Source organism: Drosophila mojavensis, unplaced genomic scaffold, assembly GCF_018153725.1.
Source record: "Drosophila mojavensis isolate 15081-1352.22 unplaced genomic scaffold, ASM1815372v1 contig_36, whole genome shotgun sequence".
Classification (NCBI taxonomy): Eukaryota; Metazoa; Arthropoda; class Insecta; order Diptera; family Drosophilidae; genus Drosophila; species Drosophila mojavensis.
Genome location: NW_025318858.1, coordinates 681,847 through 707,742, shown reverse-complemented (window position 1 = coordinate 707,742; position 25,896 = coordinate 681,847). Strand labels below are relative to the sequence as shown.

General features: G+C 37.4%; 1 protein-coding gene and 1 long non-coding RNA gene across 4 annotated transcripts; one reads left to right on the top strand and one right to left on the bottom strand.

Moving 5' to 3' along the window:
- The first annotated feature begins 265 nt into the window (after positions 1-265).
- Positions 266-25,414, top strand: LOC6575616 (ABC transporter G family member 21). Of its 3 annotated transcripts, XM_032729016.2 has the most exons (9): positions 266-669; positions 21,432-21,632; positions 21,766-22,177; positions 22,633-22,888; positions 22,947-23,268; positions 23,305-23,570; positions 23,868-24,024; positions 24,087-24,353; positions 24,424-25,414. In XM_032729016.2, the coding sequence occupies exons 1-9, from the start codon at positions 350-352 to the stop codon at positions 24,617-24,619; spliced, it is 2,397 nt and encodes a 798-aa protein (XP_032584907.1). In that variant the 5' UTR covers positions 266-349; the 3' UTR covers positions 24,620-25,414. The 3 variants fall into 3 exon arrangements, with proteins under 3 accessions (XP_032584907.1, XP_002001625.2, XP_015020226.1); XM_002001589.4 differs by having other exon boundaries at positions 267-669; positions 22,947-23,570; XM_015164740.3 differs by lacking the exon at positions 266-669 and having other exon boundaries at positions 21,491-21,615; positions 22,947-23,570.
- On the bottom strand, positions 13,023-17,716 carry LOC116803891. Its single transcript, XR_004363900.2, has 2 exons — positions 17,215-17,716; positions 13,023-13,698 (listed from the first exon to the last, which is right to left on the bottom strand). It is a non-coding gene; the product is annotated as an uncharacterized LOC116803891 (long non-coding RNA).
- Positions 25,415-25,896: the final 482 nt, after the last annotated feature.

Below are 25,896 nucleotides of genomic sequence, written 5' to 3'. Positions count from 1 at the left end.
AGCAACATTGCCAGCAGCAACAACAATAACAGCAGCAGCCCAACAGCAACAACAACAACAGCAACAACTTCCAGCAGCAACAACATCGCTGTTGCTATTGAACAAACCGGAAACAGTTGCAGTTGCTGCTGTCGCTGCCAACAGCAACAACAACAACAACAACAATAGTCTGAAGCGCGGCAACAACAAAATAAAAATTCAAAAAATTCCAACAGCAGCTGAAGCATTGAAAGCCAAGCAGAAGCCACCAACAGCAGCAGCAGCAGCAGCAGCAGCAGCAGCAGCAGCAGCAGCAGCAGCAACAGCAACAACTCGATCGTTAACCAAGTGTGAAAAGGTGTTGCTGCCAATGAATTTGTTGGCCCAAAGCATGGACAACGCAACGGATGAAATGGAGCAGTTACCGTTGGTAGCCAGTCGACGCAATTTGGCCAAAATTGTGGCCGATTGTCGCCTGCAAATCGAACCAACTGTTGCAGCAGCAGCAGCAGCATCGACCGCAGCAGCGTCAGCAGCAACAACAACGACAGAAACTGCTGCAGTTGCAGCTAGCAGCAATTGCAACAGCACATCCTCTGCCTCCTCGACCAGCTCCTCATCGACGACCTCAATGGATTTGCCCAGCACGGATAACCTGGCCAAGACTTGCATTTTAGCTGATGCCAAAAGGTAAGTTGACCCAATTTTTGATTTAGGTAAATCTATATACTAGTTAGAAGGAGATGGCGATGCCAGAGAAAGAGACGGCGACAGTTAGAGGCACACACAAGTCCAGCTTAAGTTCTGGCCAAAATGTAAACAGGCCTTGAAATTGCAGTCGGCGTTTAATTTCACCTACAAAATTTGGGACACACGCACACACAGTCACAGACACAGACACAAAATACATACACAGACACACATATCACAGCAACTGCTTAAGAATAACAGCAAAACTGCATAAATAAAAGAAGAAGAAAAAGAAAATAATATAAAAAAATATAAAAACGAAAAAGCAAAACAAGTCAGAACATTTGCGGTTGGGCGTGGACGACTGCGCCATACTCTGCTTTGATATCAAATATAAATTTTAAAATTTGTGATGAAAATATGTGGTGTAGCAATGCAAAATTGAAAATCTTAAGAATATTATGTGCAATATACAATATTTATAGAATGTACTTATAATATATAAAACAATAATCCAATGAATTGCCTAAGTGAAGACATATTTAAGATTAAGTCAGGCTTGAGTCTGAGATTATTGTAAGCTTAAGTAAGTGTCGAAAGATCTGTACACCTGATCTTTTTTATATATAGGTCCCCATAAAGTACTGGCACTTAAATCATTATCATAAATATTATGGAGTCATATGTCCTGCGTCTTTCGCGATATGTGAAAGAATTTGCGTTAATCTGCAGACGCCCACAGTATTTCCTAGTCAGGCACTTCCGACCAGTCGTAACGTAAGGGCTAGGTAGTCAAAAGTCTTTAAAATAAATCCAAAATTCAGGGAGCCTTCAGTTGATAGCAAAAAATTGATTGAATTCCTATATACTCTTTCTGCTTATGCTGGCAGTGTATTAAAAGTGAAGCTAAGAATTTCTGCGCAAGGAGCAGGTTTCTTCGTTAAACTGCGACGGCGACGGCGACGGCGACTGCGATGCGACGAGTGCGTTTTGTCGCCGCTGGGGGGATTATATCTGTGCAGATATAACGTATATATGCTTATGTACATACATTAAGCTGTATAGTATATATACTTATGGCAGTGACTGTGTCTGAGCTTTATATAATTTCGCTAGCAGCAGCTGCGTCATAAAGGCCAGCCTTTAGGTTGCAAAAGTGAATAAAATTGATACGAAATTCTTCTAGGAAAGCGAATTTTATATACGCATTTAGAGTTTAGGAACGACGTTGAAGAGCTCTGCCTCCTTCCACTTGGTTTGCATTCATAAAGGGTTTTCTGGGTTTGGATGATGCAGTTCAATTGAAATGATTTTCATATACACCTCTTGTAGGTTCTATTAGTAAAGCTATATTATGCCTTACATATTCGTAAACGTTTTACTGGCTGCATTTATTTTGCTCATTTTTGTAGTGCTAGACTTCTTGTCTATTGGATTTCTATTCATGTGCTTTATTCAGCCTCGTTTTTAAAATCCTTATGAAGAATTCTATTCGTTTGTCTTTCTTATATATGTATATATGCAGAATTTCTCAAAAAGCAATTCAAAGACACACACACACCCTGACGCACACTCTGCGCTCAGCTTGTTCTTGTGGTCGTGCCTCCCTTTTTGCCGCGTGGCCCGAGCTCCCCTTTCGGAGTGTGCAACTGCTCCAGATAACTTTCAACATCTTGTTGCAGTTTTTGGTGCCAATCTGAAGTTTTGTTTTCTTCTTATTATTTTTTTTTTTTAGCCAGCTGCTAAGCGAGCATCAGATCCATTCTTTCCCACTCTCTCTCTCGCTTCGTCTCCTTCTCTCTTTCTCTCTCTCTCTCTCTTGCCCAGCTAGCGAAAAAAAAACTGGGTCAACCAATTTTCTGGCAAAATTGCGACAACAGATGTACGAGATTTCCAAAAAAATAAAACCAGAGTAAAAGAAACTGCAAAAGATACAAAAGAAGCAAAATAAGTAGAAGAAGAAGAAAAAGAGACTCGAATTCAAATAAAATCGCATTCAACAGTGCGCCACAAAAGTGCATGTACTCAAGTGCACTTTAAATCGCATAATAATTGAAAATATTTATGTTAAATGCACATAATGAAGTTGCACTCAGCACACACACATACACACTACACACACATACACACACAGTGCATTGTTGTGGCTCATGGTAATTGAATTTAATTTAATTCCTGCAACTAAATTGCAGCCAATCCACTTCTTGTGAGCTTAACTTAAATTAAAAAGATATATACGTGTATATATATACATACTATACACATTAAAAAAAGAATAAAATAAAATGAAATGAATCAAGAAAATAAGTAAGTTGGGCATGCTGAACTATGAATTAGTTTTAAACCCAACTGGAAATGCTCGACTGGCAGATATCTGAAATTTCCCATAATCTTACATTTTCTTTGCATATCTTATAAATCGCTCTGGGTTTTGCGGTATTTGTGGCTTAAAAATGAAAAACAAAAGGTCGATTTTTATCGATTACAAAGAGAGTTATCGATCAATTTGCGATCAATAATGATGAATACTAAATAAATTATCAATATTGATAATATCATACCACAAAATCACTATCCTCATATATGGCAACTCATCTGATCCTGTTGATTAATTATATAGTTATTTACTCGAGAGGGTAAACAATATATAGACATCCTTCAGCTTCGTTACCTTTTCGCATCTATAAACAATCTACCCTAACTTCCTCGCTTTTCAATGGGTATCAAAACCTTAACGCGGTCGCCTAATTGTGCGACTGCCATTCAAATTAACCGAAAAAATATGCACTTGAATCCATGCTGAAGCCATTTATGAGTCGCAGTTTATGCGAGTGTGTGTGTGTGGGTAAATGTGGTAATAGACGTCAGTCCGTCAGTCAGACCGTCGGCCCGTCAGCCAGTTGGGCAGTTAGATTGTCAGTCAGCTGCCTCGGGGCTGCCAAGTGACAACGAATTAAAGAAGTAATTTTAGCTGCAATTGCAACAGCTTCGACAAAAAATAGTAAAACTACAAATAGCAGTGATTACACTGAGCGAAATGGGTGTGCAAGTGTGAATGAAACAAATGTGACTGCGATTCGCTATGCCAGCTAACTTTTAGTCAAGTTATTGTTAACAATAAAAAGACCACATTTCATTTGCTTAAGTTTAAAAAAATAGAAAATTTTTTTACTTAAATTATTTGCATTCATTTCAGAAAATTTATTATTATTTATTAAGAAAATTTATTAGAATGCAAAGGGAACTTTAGGCTTAACTTCCTTTTCGACTTCAGCTTTATATATGTAATACTAAAGAAGCTTTAATGTGCTTTTGATTAAATTAATTTTTTTTAACACATTACTGAACCTAAACTTTAAAGTTTCAGTAGTTTTCAAAACACGTTTGGTTTCATTTACATCTATAAAATGCTTCAATTATGCAATTCTCAAGTGCTGAAGTTTTATTAACCGAAACTTTACCATAGACTATAGAAATATGTCATTTATTTGTTTATTCGACGGAAACCATCTGGACTTTAAAAAAGCTGCATATATCTTAAGATTGAATTCTTTTATTGTCCCAATCAATCACATGAATATTAAAACCAGTTCTTTTTATTATTTTATTGCTCTTGTGCTGGTTTTCTTGAACTAGTTCACTCGACTTTCAAAACACTTTTAGCTATCTTTGGCTATTTTTGGCTGGAAAGCTATGAATTTTAAATTGTTTTGAATATATTTAAAGAAAAAGTAAAGTGATAAAGAAAATAAAATGAAATAAATGTACAAATAAAATATAATTTTTTTTTATTTTTATTTTATTTTATTATTATTATTATTTTTTTTTTAACTTAAGTTAAATTGAAAAAAGCAATAGCTGACTTGAAACTTGACCGAAAAAACATTAAACTCAATTGCTTGAGCATCAAATTAAATCAAATCTTTTTTCAAAGTGCTTTACACACATACGCCCACAAATTTGTTTATAGATCTTTTCTTTTTTTTTTTTTTTTTTAAACAAAAACAGAGAGTCGAAAAAAGTAATTTTTTTCTGTGGCGATGCGATTTGTGCGTTTGAGTCGATTTGATTTCCATTTCCATCGATTTGGAATTCGAGCGGTTAATGTGCGATTAAAGTTTGTTGAACTCGAAGCAAATGGGAAGAATATGTATGTGGAATCTAAACAAGGGGCAGAAGAAGGCGAGGCAAACGCATTCTTGCCACAGACAAACAAAACGCAAAACACAAACATTTCCATTTTGTGCTGCTCGCTGTTTTTATTCCACTTTATTTATTTATTTTTGTTTCATATCGAGGCACACAGCCACGCCCACATACATACACACACACATATATATATATATGATAGAACGTCAGCGATCTGAAGTCGAAGTCAGCTATCGGATCGAATAGGATCGACTCCCTCCCTCCTTAATGGCGCACAGCATATGCCTAACTGGGCTAATGGCGCACAGCCGATGCGAAGGCCCGATTGGATTTGAATATATATGTATATTTATATATATGAGTGTATTTTGAGTGCCTTCAAAATTTTTGATATCAATTAATAAAACTTTTACCTATATCAGCATACGATTTAGATATAGATTCAAATCTACATCGATATAGATTTCAACCGATTAAGATTGTAGTTCAGTGACTGCCTATCCTGAAAACAAAATCTATTTAGCCTAAAGAGCTTCCTTTCTCGGCATTTTATTTTAGCTACGGACTTTGATTCTCTAAAATTTTAAAATCGATATTTATCGATTATTGATATCAAAGATAAAGTAAACTCTTTTGGTAGTTATAAATATATTGCATACAACAATAAAATTGATACATGTAATGGAATTTGGAATAGTTATATTTTCCACAGAAGCTTCTTTTTGGAGCTGTATTTTTCTTCAACTCTAATGCAAATCAGCTTTAAGCTAAGTTTCCTTAAAACGAACTCAGCTAAGCTCTGCTGCGTTAGCTGATTTATAAAAATGTTCATTGTATAACGTTTTCTATTTTAAGTTTTTATCAACTACAAAGTTTTTCTTTGTGCGTCTAAGCCAAGAATTCGCTCAGCAATTTTTGCAACCCTTTTTCATTTTGTATTTTTTTCGCTGGCAATTGATGCGCTGCCAAAAACCGGTTAATAAACTTGTATGTGGGTCAAGTTTTGTCTTGATAACACACGCACACACACGCACACGGCAACAATAAAAGCAACAGGCGTGTCAAATGCAGCAACAACAATGGAAAAAGAAAAAAAAAAAACATACAACATTCAATGGGGCAACATCAAATTCAGTTGGGTTCTCAGTGTTTGAGTTTGAGTTGAGTTGGGTTGGGTTCAGCTAGTTCTGTTTAGATTTCATTAGATAGAATAGAAGAACTCCAGCAGGAGTTGAGTTTCAGCTAGTTATAGGCCAGGTAAAAGCTTGACGAAACAAACCAAATTCAGCTTCTTAGAAATTGCCAAAAAAAAAAAAAAAGAACCAAAATGAAATAGACACCAAATACAATAAAATAAGAAAAAGTCCTGTGCAGCTGTTGAGCACTGGCAGCTGCTCTATCTATTGTACTCTTAGCTTTTCATGTGAAGAATAGATGATAGAACAAATGTTGAATAGCTTAGAGAATAGATGGCTCACAAAACCTGAAACCTAGTAAAAAAATGAAATAAAAATTTGAATTCGCTTTTCTGACAGCTTTTGTCGGAACTCTTCACTTACAAAATTCTTTGAGTTTGAAGAAAGGTAGAACACAAAATTATTCAAAAGTGATTCCCAGGCGAAAACGTCAAGCTGTGTAGACCATAGATAAAAGGAAATGAAAACGAGCTCCATATTATGTTGTCCATGCTTCCCCCTACATACACACATCCTCACAAATTCGAATTCCCACATTCCAGGAGCTCTATAGCGTTCTATAGAATCCGCAACTTCCTCCATTCTCTCGCTTTCCTATCAGTTAGAGCGTATTTTTAAAGAAACAATTTGCATCGAGCATTTCAATGCACTAGCGTTTTCGTATATAGATCGGTCGGCGTTATCTGCAGGCCATATGCCCCCATTTTCTCAACGAATCGCAAACGCTGGCCGCAGCCCATGTAAACATGAATCATCGACGTCTGTCTCCGGCAGATGCGCCTCCGGCAGCGGCTCCCATTTCTGGTTAGCTTACGTTACAAACTATATCGTATTATCTATAGATATGTTGAGCCTGCATATTTTTTGTAGGCTTATAAATTCTTATCCCTCATCAACAAAGTTATATTTTTCTGCATTGTTTTTCGTTTATAGCCTAACAATTTATTGAGTTTGTAGAGTTTCACTGTTTTTAATATAATTTTCCAAAATTCTTAAAACATAATCTTTTGCAACTTCTGAATCTGCTTCTTACTACTGGTTCTTTCTTCAAAGACTTTAAATTTTCATTGACTAAATTTTCTTCCTTTTAAATTTCTTGAATTTTGCCTACTTTTCTTTGCCTCATTTTTGTTAGTTTCTAATGAATTTAATTTCTCTTGCTTTTTATAACCCTTTTAAAAACTGTAAAATCTAAGTTTCTCACTTAGATAAGCTAACTTTTGCAGTATTCATGAAGAGTTATCTGCGAACTTATTAGTTTTATATTAGTTACCAAATTACATTTGCTAAAAAAAAGCTTAAGTAGTTTGTATTATTTATATAGCAAAATACTTTGTAATTTTCATATTACTTTCTCGATTCATTGCAGTTTATTCTATTTATTTATATAGTTTTGCATATCTAATTTTTGTTTCTATACAAGTTAAATAGACTTTACAACATACAGAAATCTTGTTCCTTGCATCGTCAATTGCGGCTGTCTCTCTCTCTCTCTCTCTCTGCTCCTTCTTACTATCTCTATCTATGCGAGTGTATGTGTGTGGGCGCCAAGATGTCAAAGTCGCGTTCTGGGCCTTCACATTAGCATGCGCCGTGGCAAAGTCAGAGGCGTCTGCCCAATTGCAGCCTCGCAGCGAGCCAGCGCATTGCGCAACGCGAGACAGACAGCTGTAGGGGCGTGGCAGAGGGGAGGGGAGAAGCAGTTGTGGAGAAAAGTTGGCAAAGAAATTGCAATTTATTATAATTTAATCTAGAATAGAAAATGAAATAGACTGCGGCTGTTGCATACATTGTTGCCAGCGACTGCGGCCTTTTTATCTACCGTTAGGCGCTGCCAGTGTCAATAACACTGAATGTGTGGGAAGCCGAGAGACGTAGAGAGATTGCTTGAAAGTGTGTGTGTGTGTGTGAGTGTGTGTGTCTGTATGTGTGTTTGTATAATACACGTGCGTACGAGGGGGCTTTGCTGTCAACTGTTTGGCCAGCTCCAATGCAATGGAGGGCAATGGCAAAGGCAGCTGCAAATGTCACAGTTGACAATCACAGTGGACAGTCACAGTGAACTGTCACAGTGATCAGGCACAGTGGACAGCCATAGTGATCAGTCACAGTGGACATTCACAGTGGATAGTCACAGTTAAAGTCACAGTGATCAGTCACAGTGGACAGTCACAGTTGAAAGTGACAGTGAACTGTCACAGTGATCAGTCACAGTGATCAGTCACAGTCACAGTCACTCACAGTCGATGGTCACACGATAGTCACGAGCACGGTTACAGTACAGCACATAGTTGGCAGCTCACAGTCACAGTCACTGTCCCAGTCACAGCTGTTGATTCTCAATCACAGTTCGCAGTGACGATCACTCTCACAAGTGATAAATGTCAAAGCAAGAATACAAATATTTGCAATCACAGTCACAGTTCACGTTTATAGTTATACTTAACAGTTACTATCACTGCTAGAGCTCACATTTTGCAATCATACTCCCACTTACAGTCGACTGACATGCTCACAGTCGTATTTACGCTCACAGGCGCAGTCACAGTTCACAGTCACGATCACCATCGCAGTCGCAGTTGCAGTTGACGTCGCTGCCTGCGGTTGACTGTTGCATGGCTTTTGTTGTTGCTTTTGTTATTGCGGCTGCTGCTTAGCAAACGAATAAAAATTAATTCAAAAATAAATTATTGTCATTGTCATTGTTGTTATGGTTTTTGTTGTTGTTGTTGCTGTTGCTGTTGTTGCAAGCTATATTAGTTTAAATTGCGGTTGCAGCAGCAGCAGCAGCAGCAGCGGCAGCTGTCAGCTTTTTATTGTTGTTTGCCGACATAGTTGACGCTGTCGCTTGAGTGCATTCACTTCTATTGCATTGTGTGACCTTTGCTACGCTGCGCAAGTTCAAGCCAAATGAACGTTCTTGAACTTAGCCAAACATTAATATAATGAGCAGCAGCGGCAGTCGTATCATTATTATCGTCATTATTAACAAGAATTCACTTAGTTTTGCATTTGAGGTGCGCAAAAAAGGAGAAGTAAATAAATCAATAGTTGAGCTGAACACATGGCGTATACGCAATATGTAAATGCATTGCGCATACGCCCAGATGGCCGTGGCGATAGTTCAAGCAAATATTTGTAACCAAAAAAAAATAAATAAATAAATAAAACAATTATAGAAAAATATGCAAATGTCTTTATTCTATGTGATTTAAAAAATAAATTTCAAAATAAAAATTATAATTTAAGTCAGACGTACTTAATAAATGTCTAGTTGCTATGGAATTACCTGAGGAGAAGAAGAAGTACCTGAGGTAAATGCATGACAAGCCACACACAGAGTCAAAGTTGCTCATTTATGTACATCTCTCTGGGACATTTCCCACAAATGAGGCATGAACAAGGCTGCTTGCAACATGTTGCATAAGAGCCAAAACCGCGCACATAAAACGTGCATCTAATAAACCATTTGTTGTTGTTATGTTTTGAACGCATTAAATCATAAAAATGGCCGTATGAATTTTGAGGAAGCCAACGCGAAACAGGCCAAAGCATTTGAGCAAATGCTTTTGGCTTTTTCCGAGTGTGCGTGTGTGTGTTGACAGTAGGCCAACATAAATAAATAAAATTGTACCGACTGCAGCACAAAGCACAAGGCACAAAGCGAAAACAAATGCGGTAAGCATTTTTGGCTCTTGAAGCGCCTCGCAGCATCAAATCAAGCATTTTATGAGTTGCAGCTGCTCCCTCTCTCGCTCTCACTCTCTCTCTCTCTTTCTCTCTCACTCTGTCTTTGAGCTTATCATATATTGGAGTATATTGGTTTTGTCGCAATATTTCTGCATATCTGGGTAGATGCACATATGTAGATTGTATGAAGCTGAACTTGGCTCTTGGATGGAGAATTTAGCAATGGGAATTATTATATTATATAGTGAATATATTTATTCAAGAATGTATTAGAAGATAATGGTTACTAATACTAATACTACATTAGAGAATCTTAAAATTTTCTTAGATAAAAAGAAATATTTTCTATCAAAAAAAGTTTTTTGAACGAGTAGTAAGAAGTCGTTTGTATGCAAGCGTACTGTTCTCAGCTCTGGCTGTGCTTTTATTTCTCATGTTGCAGCAGCTAAATGGACTCACACACACACACACATGCTCTAAGAGCTATTACATTAAGATCAACAGCAACGCCAACAACAAACAAAAATAATCCAAAAATCATCCAAAATAACAGAAACCGAAAAAAAAAAACGAAAAAAGGCGGCTAATAACCTTAAGTTGCTTTTGCTAAGAGTCTTTTTTCGAGTTGAGAGCAGCAAAGTTTGTGTGTGCATACACTGAGGAAATTAAGAATTTTTATATATGCGAAAATTAGTAAAAAAAAAAGCATACAAATTAATAAAATTTTAACAAGAATAATGTATATTTTACAAACTATAATTTATAGTATTAGAAAATAAAAATATACTCGTATAAGATATAAATATATCATGCATTATTGCATATAAATAAATGCATAAATTGAATATATTAAAAATATATATATATTATTTATATTAATAAAACATTTTTCTCAATATTTTTCAATCTTTTTTTTTCAATTTTACTTCTTTTATATATTTAAGGAAAAAAAAATTATCAATTGAAAATATTAAAAAAATTTTAGTTCATCAAATAAACGGCTTTCTTTGGTTTAACCACTTATTGCCGCACTTAAATTTCTCTCAGTGTAATCGCGTGTATAACATTAACTGCTTCCAAGACATGGGACGTGTGTGTAGCCAAATGATGGGGAAAAGGCATTTCAAGTATGTGTGTGCGTATGAGTGTAAGTGTGTGTGTGTGTGTGTGTCTTTGCTGTTGCTGCTGCTGTTAGCCGGCTGTTGTTGCTGTTGCCACGGTCGCTGCCGCTGCCACTGCCGCTGCCTTTGCTGCTGCCTCAGCTGCTGCTGCGGTTGCTGCGGCAACGTCTTTCACATGGGTTTTTCGAGAAACCTATAGACCTACATTTTAAACAAATTGCGTTTTTTTCTCCTTTTTATGTGTGTGTGTGTGTTGTTTGTGATGTGATCAACAATTTTTTTGTTTTCGTTTTGTTTTTCTTTTGCTGTTGGCCGTTGTTGCTGTTGTCTGTTTTCATTATTTGGTTGCGTTGGGGTTTTCTTCCAAGAAGCAGCGACTGCAGCAGATGAAACAGAAGAAGCACATAATGATGAAGTTAATGATGATTGCAAGACGAGTCAGTCAGTAAGTCAGTCAGTCAGTCAGTCAGTCAGTTAGTATGGCAACGGTTTGAGCTGTATCTTGTTTAAGCTGCTTCTCTCTCTCTCCCTCTTCCTCTCTATCTCTCTCTCTCTCTCTCTCTCTCTCTCTCGGTCGATCTGTCTCTCCTCGCTTCTAATCGCGGTTTGTTGTTTCTGCATCATCATCAGCTTTGTGTTTTATTGTTATTGTTGTTGCCTTTTGACGACTGCGTCATCATCAGCGCTGATCGCTCTCCTGTTTTGCGCTCTGCCTCTGCCCTTTTCCGCTCTCTCTGTGTATATTTCTCTCTCTTTCTCGCTATCTTTCTGACTCTCTCTCTCTCTGCCGCTGCTGCTGTCTTTAATGCGTCTGTGTCTCTACGCTTGAGGCAGTGGGTCTTCACTTTCGCCAATTCTGAGCTACACTTGGCAGGTTCAATGGCCGCTGCGCTGGCAGCCGGCGTCGACGCAGCCGCAGTCAGCGCTGGCAGCGAGCGCCATTCGCACGTTTTCGACGCCTGTTTAAAGCTATTTTCTTTTTGTTGCTGTTGCTGTTGTTGTCGTTGTCGTTGTCGTTGCCTTTTGCGCTGCGTCTCTGTCAGCAAACGTCATTTGCTCATTTCATCATTTGCTCATTTCATTTGTTTATTTGTTTGCGTTTGTCAAGCGTTTCATTTCAGCGCGTTCCGCGTTTCGATTGTTGTTGTTGCTGCTGTTGCTGCTGCTGTTGCTGTTGATATTGCTGTTGATATTGCTCAATTCCTAGCTCTGCTACACCTTCTTTCTTCGCTTCTTTTTCTCTCCCGTTGGCAACAATTTTATTGACACATTGTCGCCAAGGTATTTCAAGGTGTATGCAAAATAGTATCCCAAGTCTGCCAAGCTTTTGCCTTTTAACGTCTCACAGAAATGACTGCGTGAGTCAGATGCACTTCAGTGCATCATCTCCTTCTACTTGATCTGATGAAGTAGCTGGGATTAGGATACTCGTACACATAGTTAAAGCAGTATATTAGTTTTGTGTCATGGGCCATCTGAAAAAAATTATTAGAAATTAATCACAATACAGACTCAAAAACTTAAACCGCATTGCTTCCATTTTGATAACCCAAATAGCCATAAAAACGCTAAAATGCCAGCAAGTCTAGAGCCAAGAAAAGTTCAATGAACTAAATTGAAAACCTTCCTAATTGAAGCTCAGGCCTAATAAACACTTTTAGCTCTCTTCAATCAAACTTGTTAAATGTCGCGAATTATAAAACTATGTAATAATCGACTCGAAACGCCCAAAAACAAAAAAACAAAAAAAAATAAAAACAAAAACTGTAGATGCCGAAACCCTCAATTAGACTTGTGGATGGAAATGGGGGGAAAAGACTTGAAAAAACTTGTGGAGTGATATAATAACACGAATTAAGCTCATATTTGGAACGTCATAAAAACCGCCCACAGAACTAGCGATCTAAAGACTATGTTTATGCTGCTCTCATGACAAGTTGCGTTCAATTGGCTAATTGGTTAATGATTGGATAGCTACCAAAATAAAGATAAAGACCATATATATATAGATGTATATTTAAATTTTTACTCATAGTGGAGGTAGTAAGTAAGTAATTATCATTACATGAGCTTTTACTGATTATGTTAAAACTTGTTTCAAGTTCTTACAATTTTCTTTTCGTATTCCATAGTATTTGAAGCACTCGCTGCAACGCTGAATTTAGATATAGATATGGTAAAGTATTGTAGATATATATTTAGATACTCGATAATATACCCCAGAGACAAGGCCATGTGCTTTATTGTTGTTGTTTCTCAAGATTTCACAAAAAAAAAATCGACAAATCGTTACAAAGTTGCATTTCAATTAGGAATATGATTTGGGTTACTCTTTCCTATCTCTCTCTCACTATCTCTCTCTCTCTCTCTGCCGTTGCTTTTCTCCACCTTTCGCCCATTGTTTATGACACTTGGCTGCCTTTATTTTTCCGCAGTCAAAGACATTTTTGTCGTCGACTTTTTCCCCCAAGTTTCACTGAGTTTTCTTTTCGTTGTTGCTGCTGTTGTAGTTGTTATTGCCTTAGTGTGGGTCGCATCTGTATAAACAGACTGATTATCACTTCTCCTCCTTCTCTGCGCCTCCTCCCCAATCTCCTTGTTGTTGTTGTTGTTGCTGTTGTTATCATCTCAGTCAGTTGACAGTGCTTGAAATGCCAAATGAATTACGCGCATTATTTCTTCCCATTTCTCCTCTGATAATAGAGATAAGATTAGCTCTGGGAAGTGAACTATGCGCACAGCATTCAATTATATATGTCAAGTATCTTTACAGACGATTGCGTCTGTATATACCCTATATATTCATGTTCAATATATGACTGCTTCCCGATGTATGATAGCTTCCCCCTCCTTAGCCTGACTCTTGATTGTTTCTTTTGAGTATAAATAATTATATTATTAACTATGTACTTTAATAATAATGTCTTTAGTATCTAATTCTCTTAGCTATGCTAAATTAACGACTTAACATATTTTTTTTTTTTATTTGTTGTTGGTTTTTGTTTTGTTTTTGCTGTTTACTTCCGCTGCACTCAAATGCAGTTTCAATATTTGCGCAACTAATTTGCACATGAGCTTTGTTTGAATGCCCTACGGGCAAGGTATATGCCTTTTTTGTCTATATGACAAGAGAGAGATAGGAGATAGGAGATAGGAGATTGGAGATTGGAGATAGGAGACTGGAGACTGGAGATACATAGGATATAGGAGACAGGAGAAATCTGTATTAAATACGTACAGGAACTTTTGCAGATCAACTCTGTTTTCAATCAGAAACACCTGTTTGAAAGGGTATCTCGCATTCGCTATGAACTCTCCATTGCTTGCTTTACTTTAGGCTTTTCGTTATTGCTTTTTAATTGTTTTGTTGTTGTATCTGCATAATGGATATTTAGCTGTTCAGCTTTTGTGATGTAATTTGTTTGGAGCTCTCGAGTCGAGTCTAGTCGAGTCGAGTCTTTTCTCAACTAGAGTTCACGTCTCCAGCTTCAGCTGGATCTCTATGACATATTATACTATATGAATATATACATGTGCCGATAGTCAGCTTTATAGCTTTATAGCCGACCCAGTTGCAATGACACTTTCAAAGCTGGCAATTAGATGCTTCACTATTGAGGCATATTTAATGCCAATGCATCGAATGCATTTTGTGGCTTTCACGTGACATTTTTGCTTCTTCTCCATCTTTATTTTTTTTGCATAGTTCATAAAGATCTCACACACGGAGAAAGTGCGTAGAACAGCAACAACAACCACTGACAGCGTATTTAAATATATATGCGTGTGTGTGTGTGTGTGTGTGCATGTGTGTGTGTGTGTGAGGCTGGCAACTGTGTCAATTAATATGCTAAATTATACACATAGACAAACTGATGGCCCACTTGGACGCTGCCAATCAATTGCAGAAAAAGAAGAAGAAGAAAAAACTAGGAAGCATAATTCCCAGCTAACTAATTACCACACAATGTGACGTGAAAGTTCGTGAAACTGTGCAAGAAGAAGAAAAAGAGAAGAAAGCGCTGCAAATTTATGAACTTCCTCTCGCTGCTAATGTCAACAGCAGTCCACGCCTGTGGTTGACTGCCTGGCTGCCACGCCCCATACCCCCACCTTCGATTCAATTACGTACGCGCTTATATAATGTAATCTAGTGTAATCTTAGTCAAAAGTTGGTCAACTCTGAAAGTAGTTGGTTGACTTTTTTCTTCAGTTCCCAGCTGTCAGTTCTCAGCTCTCAGTTCTCAATTCTCAGTTTTGCCTGCCTGCCTGCCTGGCCTGTTTGCTTTCTAAGCCACCTTTCGAATTCAATTTAGAGAGAAAGAAAGAAAGAAAAAAAAAAAAAAAAAAAAAAAACAGAGCAACACCCACTCAGACCAGCCAAGAACTGGAATTGATATAAATATGTATATATATATATATATAAATATACCCTATGTCGTAGATGTATGTATGTGTGCGAGTCAGAATCTCTTTTGTGCACATGCATAAATTACGTATACGACTCGCAGGCGCCAGCCACAGCTTGGGCAGAGCCTTGCGCAAATTGTCAAATGGAAAGCATTAGAAAAGGTGTTTCCTTTACAGTGACAAACACTTACATACCCTATATTTGAGAAACAAGTTGTGCCTGAGTGCCTGACTAGAAGGTACTGTGAGTCCTGTACAGCGCTGCAGTCCCAATCCCTCAATGCTGCATTATTCATACATAGATCATAAATTTATCAATTAAATTGATAATACGGTAATGGACTGGATTGGCCAGTAAAATGTATGTTTGATTATTAAAAAGCCAATCAGAAAAACAAATATTGAACAAGATTGTAATAGAATTAAAATAACTCAGCTTCAATTTGAATTCCTTTAATAAAAGAACTAAACAAAAAGCATTGCAAATGTTCTTACTGATGCGTAAATACCCTGTAAAGTAGACTTAATTAACGTAACCCAATTTAAAATTGTCTTAGTCATTTTGCTAATTCTAAAAATGTAACATCAATGCAATGACAGACTCTTGCATACCCTGTAAATAAGGTTATTTATATGGTTATATAAATACTTTATATGCATAAAAAGCGAGCAAATCGACAATTTCATTTTGGCTTCTAGACTTTGACCTTGGTGGGGCTCACTCCGGGGCTTGCATTAATTGAGGACCTTGAATAGTGCGGAACGCAAAAAAAGTGTGCTTAAGCATAATGTATATAGTTCACAGTATACCCTTGAATATCCTCTAGCAGACGGAACACCCTTCAAAATAATTCAGGCTATCGAAAGAAGAAGCAACAAATTTGCATAGTCGAGACTACAAATTAAGTCGGTCATAAATAACAAAACAAAAAAAAAAAAAAAAAAAAAAAAAAAAAAAAGAAAAAAAAATGAAAAAGAAATGACCAAAGCAAACACAAAAGAATTGGGTCAGTAACACAGGCCAAAAAGAAAGAAAAAATAAAAAATATACGCAATTGAGCATAGAAATGAAATGAAATGAAAGACAAAGACGAAAGACAAATAAAAACAACAAATCAAAGAATATTATATAGTCATATATGTACATATATATACATATATATAGCACCATGTTCCGCATTTGTCAATTTGTTTAGGAAGCTACACAAATATTAATTAAAAGCAGCTGAGCGAAAAAAAAAAAACGAAACAAAAATACACATATAAGTAAATAAAAACATCAAATAAATTGCACAAATTTTTGATAGACAAAAACAAATAAAAATGCGCCAAAACAAGAACAAAAAATAAAAAAATACAACTAATTGGTGACCCAATTCTTTTGTCAGGCAACAACTCTATAAACATTAAAATATTTTGAATAAAAAATGCAAACAAATAAATACATGCTAAAATAGACAAAAATAGAGAAAAAGGCCTAAAAATTGACAAAAAAAAAAAAAGAGGGAAGAAAAAAAAAACAAAATACATAAAAGAAGCTGTCAATGAACTCTGCAAGCCCTTCACATACAGACTCAGGCACACTTACATAGGTAGATATATAACTTGTTTAATATCGGTCAATGTATTCAACATAAAAAAAAAAAAGTAAATAAAATTAAAAAAATAAAGAATAAAAACGCGATAAGAATTTCAAAAATTTGTGCTTTTGATTGCGTGCGCTTAGCTGTGTGTGCGTGTGTGTAAGGGTATGTGTGTGTGTGTGTGTGTGCATGTCCATATGCAATGCCAAACTTTCACGTAATTTTTGCGCATTTTTTGTTTTGTCTTTAGCTTACCTTCTCTCTCTCTCTCTCTCTCTCTATCTCTCTCTCTGTGTTTTGTGTATGCGTGCGTGCGAATTATATTATTTTCGCCGTCTGTTTTGCTGTTGTAAAGAGTCAACAACCTTTGGCGTATACAAGAAGCGCCAGACTTACGGCTTTGCTCCTCGCACTCTCTTGCAGTAGCTCAATGCCAGACCTACGCCATGCTCCCCTCCGAATCCCTTCCTCAACACGCCCGCCATCTATATCTTCCATTTCCTCTCGCTCTGTCTCCCTTTTTCTCTCTCGCTCTCTCGCTCTGTTTCGCTCAAGCCCAGCTTAGTTGCCCATTAAGCATAGTAGCTCCCTTTAACAACAACTAGAAAGCTGTTTGCCTTAGTGGCCTTAATCAACATCAGTTGTAGCTCGCTTATTGTTGCTGTTGCTGCTGTTGTTGTTGTTGTTGTTGTTTCCTCTCATTTGTTAATTACGTAAATTATAAAGTTTTTTTGTTTGGTTATTATATAGCTGGGCATTATAGTGTCATGTTTGTTTTTGAAATTGATATGTTTCCCTATGGTACATTTTTTATGGATTATGTAAGCTTGATGAGAGCTGTTTAAGTTGTAATCAAATAAAGCTTGGTTTAATTTGTAATGTGCATGTATAATGTAAAATATATATTATTATAAGTTTTTTTTTTTTTTTTTTTTTTTTTTTTTTTAAGAAGTATAAATATTTTTCAAATTTTACAAATATTATGTTTATTTATTTTTTACGTTACATAACTTGATTTTTTTTTTTTAATTTAAAATATTTATGTTTTTTTATTTATTTCGAATTAATTTAAAATTTTTACTTATTTTTAACCAAATAATTTTGTTTTTATTTTATTTTAATTTACTGACGACATTTATGTTGTTTTAGTTTAGTTTTTAGCTTTGGAGTTTATTATGCATTTTTTAAAGCTTATTTTGTTTTTGTTCGGTTTTTTATTTGTGTGTGAGAGCGGAGGAGGGGTTGTGGAAGCTGTCATCTCCTCATCGCTTTCGCTGGATGGACGCTCTAATGACGTCTATCAAATAGAAATTGAATGCTTTAAGTTTATGCTGTTTAGTTTAGTTACTTTCCAAAATGGGCGTGGCTAATAGATATACCACATTTATTTGGCATGCCCAACTAACGATCCAATCCTCTCTCATTTATCAAGTTTCATTAATTTACCAGGAATATTTCGAATAGGAGCTCAATTACCAAACCCTCGAAGGTCGACGCTCGAGCGCCCGATAACCTTGCGAATGTGCTGGATGAGCTCTTTTTCTTTAGCATTGGCACACTCATCATGAAATTCCTCGTGCTGACCCACTAAACTGGAACGTGGCTCAGGTGGCACGCCTCGCCCCAAAAATAACTGCAAAATATGCACTTTTTCCACTGCTTTTTCATGCTAGAACAAACAACAACAACAACGATCAGTTAAGAGCGCTGACAAACACGTGACAGTTTGGAAAGAAAACAAAACGAAAACAAAAACAAAAGTACGAAAATAGAAAAACAAATATATATTTTTTTGGTAATAAATTTACTTGGCCTTAAAAACTCCATTGGTACTTCGTTTTTTCACTCGCTATTTTACTTTCTTTCAATTTGTAATCGACATTTCTCGAACAACCATTGAAATTTGCTAAGCTCCGACTGAGCGGGGCTATGTGCTGGAGCTCACGTAGGAGGCGTTGGAATAGGCTTCCCTCCAAGTCTATGACTGTATGTTTATGGACGACTTAACAGTGGGGGAAGTCCATATAAGTACTTGTCAGCAGTATAAAGAAGTAATTATTCAAATCTTATACGATCTTACATACGATCTACGGATCTGGCAAACGATCAAATTTGTTCAAGGTCATTGGCTGCATATTCGCAGTAGATTGAGATTGTTTGGAAACTTTTATGAACATCGATCCAGTTTCTTTAGTCTGTTTGATCAAAGTGTTTCATATTCTATATTTTCGGCAACAATTTTTGATTCTTTAATTCTTTCGAATTCTACCTATTTCATTCTTAGCTATGATAAACAAATCTAAATAAGTAGTCGCAGTATTACTTATGATTGGAAATGAACTTCGTATTGAGCCATCACTGTTCAGTTGATGTATTCGACATTATCACAATAATTGATGAACTGATAAGATCTTGAGGATAAGAACTGCTTAGAATGTCATATATCATATATGTATGTATGCATGTTTGATTGTGCTGATTGTTCAGGCGCATATCAGACATTTCAGACCCGGACATTGCAATTGTTGTTATGCATGTATATAGGCTGACTTCTAGGCGGACTGTGGCAGATGGATGGACAGAGGGAGAGAAGGAGTCCAAGGTATAGAGGTATAGGCATAGCTGCGCATTCATCAGATACTTTGCATGCGCATGCAACATGTATGTACATGTGTGTGCGTGTGTGTGTGTGTGTGTGTGTGTGTGTGTGTGTGTAATTGTGCGTGTGTGTACGTGCGTATATGCTTTGTTTGACGCTGTTGTCTCTGGCTGACTGCATTGACCCCCACTTGGGGCCTGTGCCTGACGTTGCTTTTGTTGTTGTTCTTGTTGCTAGTGTTGTTGTTGTTGTTGTTGTTATAGTTGTTGTTGGTATTGCCGTCTCATACACACGCACATTGCGGTTCATTGCACTCTCTATTTACTTTGGTTTCCCATTTCGAGCATTTACATTGGCCTTTTGTTGTTGTAGAATTTTAAACATTCGATTCAATTTTTGGAATGGTTCTACGCTCAAGAGGATGCCATTGATGTTTATCTGTGATATTTAAACGATAAATTTGTTCTGGAGCATTATATGTGAGTGTTATAGGGGTAAAAGCTAAAGTTATTATAGTATGCAAATATGCTTTGAAAAAGGTTTAAATGAAAAGATTACCCATATACACTCTATCTAAGAGAGAAATCATAGCTTTTATATTAATCTTCCTTAGAAGCTAAAAATCCGTAGATAGAAAAGAATCGAGATAATCACAAAGGCTCGCCAAGTGTAGAAGAAAACAAAACATATTCAAATTAATTTTATAGGTAGAAAAAAAAAAAAAATACAGCGCACACAAACAACAACAACAGGAGCAAAAGAGTCAGCCAGAGCTAAACGGTGAAGGGGCGAGAAGAGAACAGAGGCTATTGACTTGCTACGGTACGGCTGGGCAGGCATTGGTATTGGTGCATGTTGGAGGAGTACGAAACAGAAGCATTGACCGAGCGTTGAGCCAAAAGGAAAACAGAGAGAACACACAGAGTGCGTGCGTACGTGTGGGAGAGCGACTGAGAGCGAGAGTGGGCGTAAGAGAGCGCGAGCGTGTGATAATGCGAGGCGATGCGAGGCGATGCGATGCGATGCGTTCGTTGCTCGTCGCACACACATGTGATATCGGCGATAACAGTTGACAGTGGAGAATCGACCGTTGTGCTGCTATTGTGTAGCTGCTCTCCACATAAAGAAGCCAACCAACACACACACACACACACGCACTTTTATACAGAGGCCAACTGAACGCCCGCTTCGTAGCGCGCACACACACAGATTTTACTTTTGCTTGGGGAGGGGTGCATTGACTTTTGTTTCTTAATACCCTACAGCCGAGGAGCGCATGAAAGGGGTATAATAAAGCTGTAAATATGTTTGATAACAATTGTTGAATATATTTGTATTGTATTTCTGTAACAAAGCGAGCTATAACTGTAATACAAGGCGAATTGGAGAACGATTTGTGATAATAATACTAAAATAAATTGAGCTAAGCTTATTTATTTGTAACTTGTATTTTTTATAGTTTATATATTAAATTATATTGCCTTTATGTTGCATATATATCCGTACTGTTTTTACTGCCTACTTTTGGGCCACTTGCCATTCGACTGTTGATTACAGGGTAATTTGAAAAGCAAGCGCAGTTTAAATATGATTTATTTTTATGCATTTTTGGTGTATTGCTGATTTTTTTTAAATTTGTTTGCAGAGTTTGTTAAACTTCCATCACATGTAACATGTATACAAGATAAATAAACACCACAAGACTCTGATAAGCTTTAGATGGTTCTTTTATGGCGGAAATTATTTTCGGCATATGTGAATATCATATAATACTCGTATATATATTGAATATGGGGCTTATGTTATTCTTTCTACGTAAATATAAATAAATAAATGTATAGCAAAAAGAAATAAAATAAAATAAATAATAAATAAATAAAAAAGTTACTATTATTAAATAATTGAACAAAAAATTAAAAAGTATGAATCTTAATCGTCTATATTAATTAGTATAATATTAAACTGAAATAAAACTTTAAGTTATTTGACTTTTCCTATTCTTGCCTCTTTGCAGTGCGGCTCAGGCGCCTTCGTTGACATTTCCTTTCATAAATGCTGCCAAGCAACAGCAGCAACAACTACCTACTGCACAGCAGCAACAAGTACAGCAACAATTGCAACAGCAACAACAACCAACAATACAGTTAACGTTTCAGAATTTAAATGTGCTGCACAACGATCGCAAAATTCTTTCCGATGTGAGTGGATTAGTCAGGTAACAACAACAACAACAACAACAGAAGAAACAAACAAACAAACCTGTAAACAAACAACATAAATTGATAAGCTACTGAAGTGAGAAAACTAATAGCTCTCTTTATCCTCTCTCCATCTCTTTCGCTCTGCAGTCCTGGCGAGGTACTGGCTATCATGGGTCCTTCGGGCAGCGGCAAGACGACGCTGCTCGACTGCCTCAGCGGGCAGCGGCACTTTGATAGTGGCAGCGTCTACCTGAATCGCGAGCCCCTTTCCAAGCGTTGGCGTCGCAAAATTGGCTACGTGCTGCAGGAGGAGATCTTCTTCACGCAGCTAACGTTGCGCGAGACCGTCATGTATACGGCGATGCTGCGTCTACCGGAGAAGATGGCGCGTGTGGAGAAGCTGCGGCTGGTCGATCACATATTGGAGATGCTGGAACTCACCTGCTGTCAGCAGACCAAGTTTGGCGATTACCTCAATCGTGGTCTGTCGGGGGGCGAGAAGAAGCGTGCGAATATCGCATGCGAGCTGTTGACCAATCCGCTTCTAATGCTGCTTGATGTGAGTAAAAGTGAGAGTGGGAGTTACGATATAAGAAACGATGCGACACGATTAAGGGAGAGATAATAGAGTACAGATATTCAGATACTTGATGTACATGAGTTGAAGATCTACGATATACGATACGGTATTAATGATAATAAGTATATAAAGATGCTACGTGCAGAGAGCGATATGAGCTACGACACTGTACGACTGTAGATTTGATATATATACGATATACGATATATTGTGTGAAGAGTTAGGGAAAGACGAGAAGACGAAAGACGATGCTTTGATGTTAGCTAATACCTAACGATACATATATATATATACAATATATAAACATATTAGTAATACAATATACGGTATTGTGGGACAACTTGCGATATAGCAAGGCCAATAGGCTTTAATATTTAATAGCACATTCAATTAATGAAACTCTTCCTTCTTTTCTCCTTTGTTGCCATTTCAAGGAGCCCACCTCCGGGCTGGACAGCCACTCGGCCATATCGTTGATGAAGGTGCTGAAGCGGTACGCGCAGCTGGAGCAGAAGACGATTGTGATAAGCGTGCATCAGCCGTCGTCGCAGATGTTTCACATGTTCGACAAGCTGCTGCTGCTGCATCAAGGACGAACTGCGTACTTTGGCGAGGTGAACAATATCTACAGGCACTTCGAGAGCATTGGGGTGACCATCAAGGCGCACTACAATCCCGCGGACTTTGTGTGTAAGTAAGCGATTGACAATAGAGGTCTATTTGGGCTAACTCAGTTCTTGCCTTGCAGTGGAGCAGCTGAAATCGCATCCGGATATACGTGAAAAGCTGTTCATAGCTGCCAGGGAGTCGCATGGCAACTATTTGAATCGCAACTGCATCAGCAATCCGGACAAGTCGAAGCAGCAGCAGGACACCATTCTGATCAACGACATCATCAACAACTACTACAATCAACGACACCATCAGCCTCATGACCTTCATCGTAATCATCACAATCACAATCATCATCAGTATCACACTGCGAACGGAGGCTGCGAGGCCGACGAGGAGGCTGCTCAGCACTTGGTTTGGTCCGGCGCCGATTCGCAATCAAACTTCAGTTCCTGTGCCTCCAGCGACTGCCAATCGTACCGCGTGGGCAAAGGCTCCGTTAACGACGACGACTGGCTCTCGTATCCAACGCGTTTTTACACCCAATTCAGCGTCCTCTCGAGTCGCAATTTCAAGGAGGCCAAGCCGCGCATGTTGTCCAAGTTGAATTGGTTCCAAACTATCGGCTTGGCTCTGATGGCGGGCGCCATTTGGTTCCAGCTGCCGCGCACCGAGGAGTTCCTTCACGATCTGCAGGGCTGGATGTTCTTCTCGCAGACCTATTGGATGCTCTTTGCGCTCTTCGGCGCGCTCAATTCATGTGAGTGTTAGAAACAGATAGAGAGAGGGAGAGAGAAGGGGAGGGATAAATAGTAGCCCCAAGTATGTAATTAAGAGATTTTTATTTTAGGTTATTATTTAAGGTTTTGTTGATATAATGTATAATGTTTGCATATTCCATCCAGGAATTTTATGATTGTTAGGTATGCATTGCATTTTAGTAAATCATTTACTTAACCTGCAGTGTCTTAGCTAAGTTCTTAATTAGTATACTCCAATGCCTGAATTACACTTTTATTTCGCATTTAATAATCGATATTATTGTTAATTTGTTTAGTTCCTTCGGAACGTGAGGTGATCAGCAAGGAGCGTCGTTCGGGCGCGTACCGGCTCTCTGCCTACTACTTGGCCAAAATGTGCGCGGAGCTGCCTTTGGTGATAACGCTGCCGACTGTCTACCTCATGATAAGCTATCCCATGCTGGGCTGCAGCAGGTATGCTGGTGCGGCTGCTAATCCAATTTCAGATTAACTTATACTTGGTTTCCTCTGTACAGCTTGAAACTCTTCTTTCTGATGCTCATCTTTTTGCTGTTGAATACGATTGTGGCGCAGAGCGTTGGCTTCTTCATTGGCGCCTGCTGCATGGACATGAATGTGAGCATCACGCTGAGCGCGCTCTACACGCTGGCCACACAGCTCTTCGGCGGCTATTTGTCGTCGCGCATTCCGGAAGGTCTCAGCTGGATACGTTACACGTCGATGATACACTATGCATACCAGAATATGCAGATTCTCGAGTTTCGCGAGGGACCGGCTATTAGGTAAGCGAAATCTCACTCAATTTCAATTGTTCAATTGTAATCGATTAACATATTTGAATGTCAATTGCAGCTGCGGATCGCCGAGCAGCTATGAGATATGCAAACAGCAGACAACCGAATTCATTCCATATGAGGAAATACTCAAAGCACAAAATTCAACATCTCCGCTCTGGCTGAATACGCTAATATTGATGATGTTCTTTCTGGTATTTCGGGGACTGGGCTATGCGGTATTACGGTATCTCCGCTGTCCACAAAAGTCGTGATATATATAGCTGACAACGAACCAGTGATACGTAATGATTAGTGTGTAGCCTTCTAAAAATCCTATAAACCTAAAAAACAAGAAACCGAGAAAAAAACACTATCCACAAAATGTTGAACAAATTACAAACGTGCGCCAATTGTTGTGATTCAATATTAAAGCCACATTTATTATTAACTATTATCTACATTTAATTTATATACTTCTTTTATGTATATATACATATTTATGTATTTGGCAAACGGCAGGCGCTATACCCAAAATTTGTTGTTTGTTGCATTTTTGTAAACAGCAATTTTTGTTTTTGTTTTATGCATTTTTAATTGTTAGCCATTTACCTTAAATCTTATTATAATCCAATTATTATTATTATCATAGTTATTATAATTATTATGTTGCTGCTAAAAGGAAAAAATATTTGAGAATTTTGTTTTAATTTACGTTTTAAATCCAAAATTAATGCAATTGAGCCCATATAATGTAATTCTATATAACTATGTATACATAATTATTATTGCATATCGCACATATTGTACTATGTCTATATATACATTATCTATATTCTAGAAATTTTTGTAGATTTTTTGCAAATTTTTTCACTTGGGAAAAAACACTGTGATTTAGTATGCTAGTTTTTTAATTAGTTTTAAGTTGGCTGCCGAGAAAACCATGTAAATCAAGCAACCACACACACACACAACAGAAAATTGTAATGTTGCATTACGTTTACATTAACTAATTATATGTAATTAAATCTATTTAAAATAACATACATGAAAAATATGCCGAAAAGTAACGTACGCGTTTGAAATTATTTGAATGGCAAGTGGCGATAATTTGAGCAATCGAATTGACAGCCTTGAGCTGTCTTCAAGCAAACATGTTTAATTGGATTTTAGTGAGCTTTTGTTGAGCACAGACCATGCCTTATGGTCAGGCAGTTCGCGCAACTCAATGAAGAATTATTTACACACCTTACTGTGACTTAAACAAATTTTATTGTATACATTTTCAACACGCAGTTCTATTTTTTTAATTCGTAGTAATCGATTAGCTTGTCATTGCTTCTGGGTCCAGTGGAAAATGGTGTTTCAGCCCTGGCAAAGCAGATGACTCAACGAAATAGACAATGGCGTGCTTTTCAATGAATAATATAGGTGACATAGCTGTCAGCTTTTGTTGTGTGTATGTTTTGTATGCATTTGTGTATGTGTAAGCAGAATCAAGCATACTTTCAGCAGGCAACTTAACGAAGAATTATTTGGCGCGCCGGTTTGC

Coding starts and splice junctions, on each gene's coding strand:
- LOC6575616 (XM_002001589.4), top strand. CDS start 350: ATGAATTTGTTGGCCCAAAGCATGGACAACGCAACGGATGAAATGGAG. Junction 21,633..21,765: donor GATGTGAGTGGATTAGTCAG/GTAACAACAACA, acceptor TTCGCTCTGCAG/TCCTGGCGAGGTACTGGCTA. Junction 23,571..23,867: donor CTTCGGCGCGCTCAATTCAT/GTGAGTGTTAGA, acceptor TAATTTGTTTAG/TTCCTTCGGAACGTGAGGTG.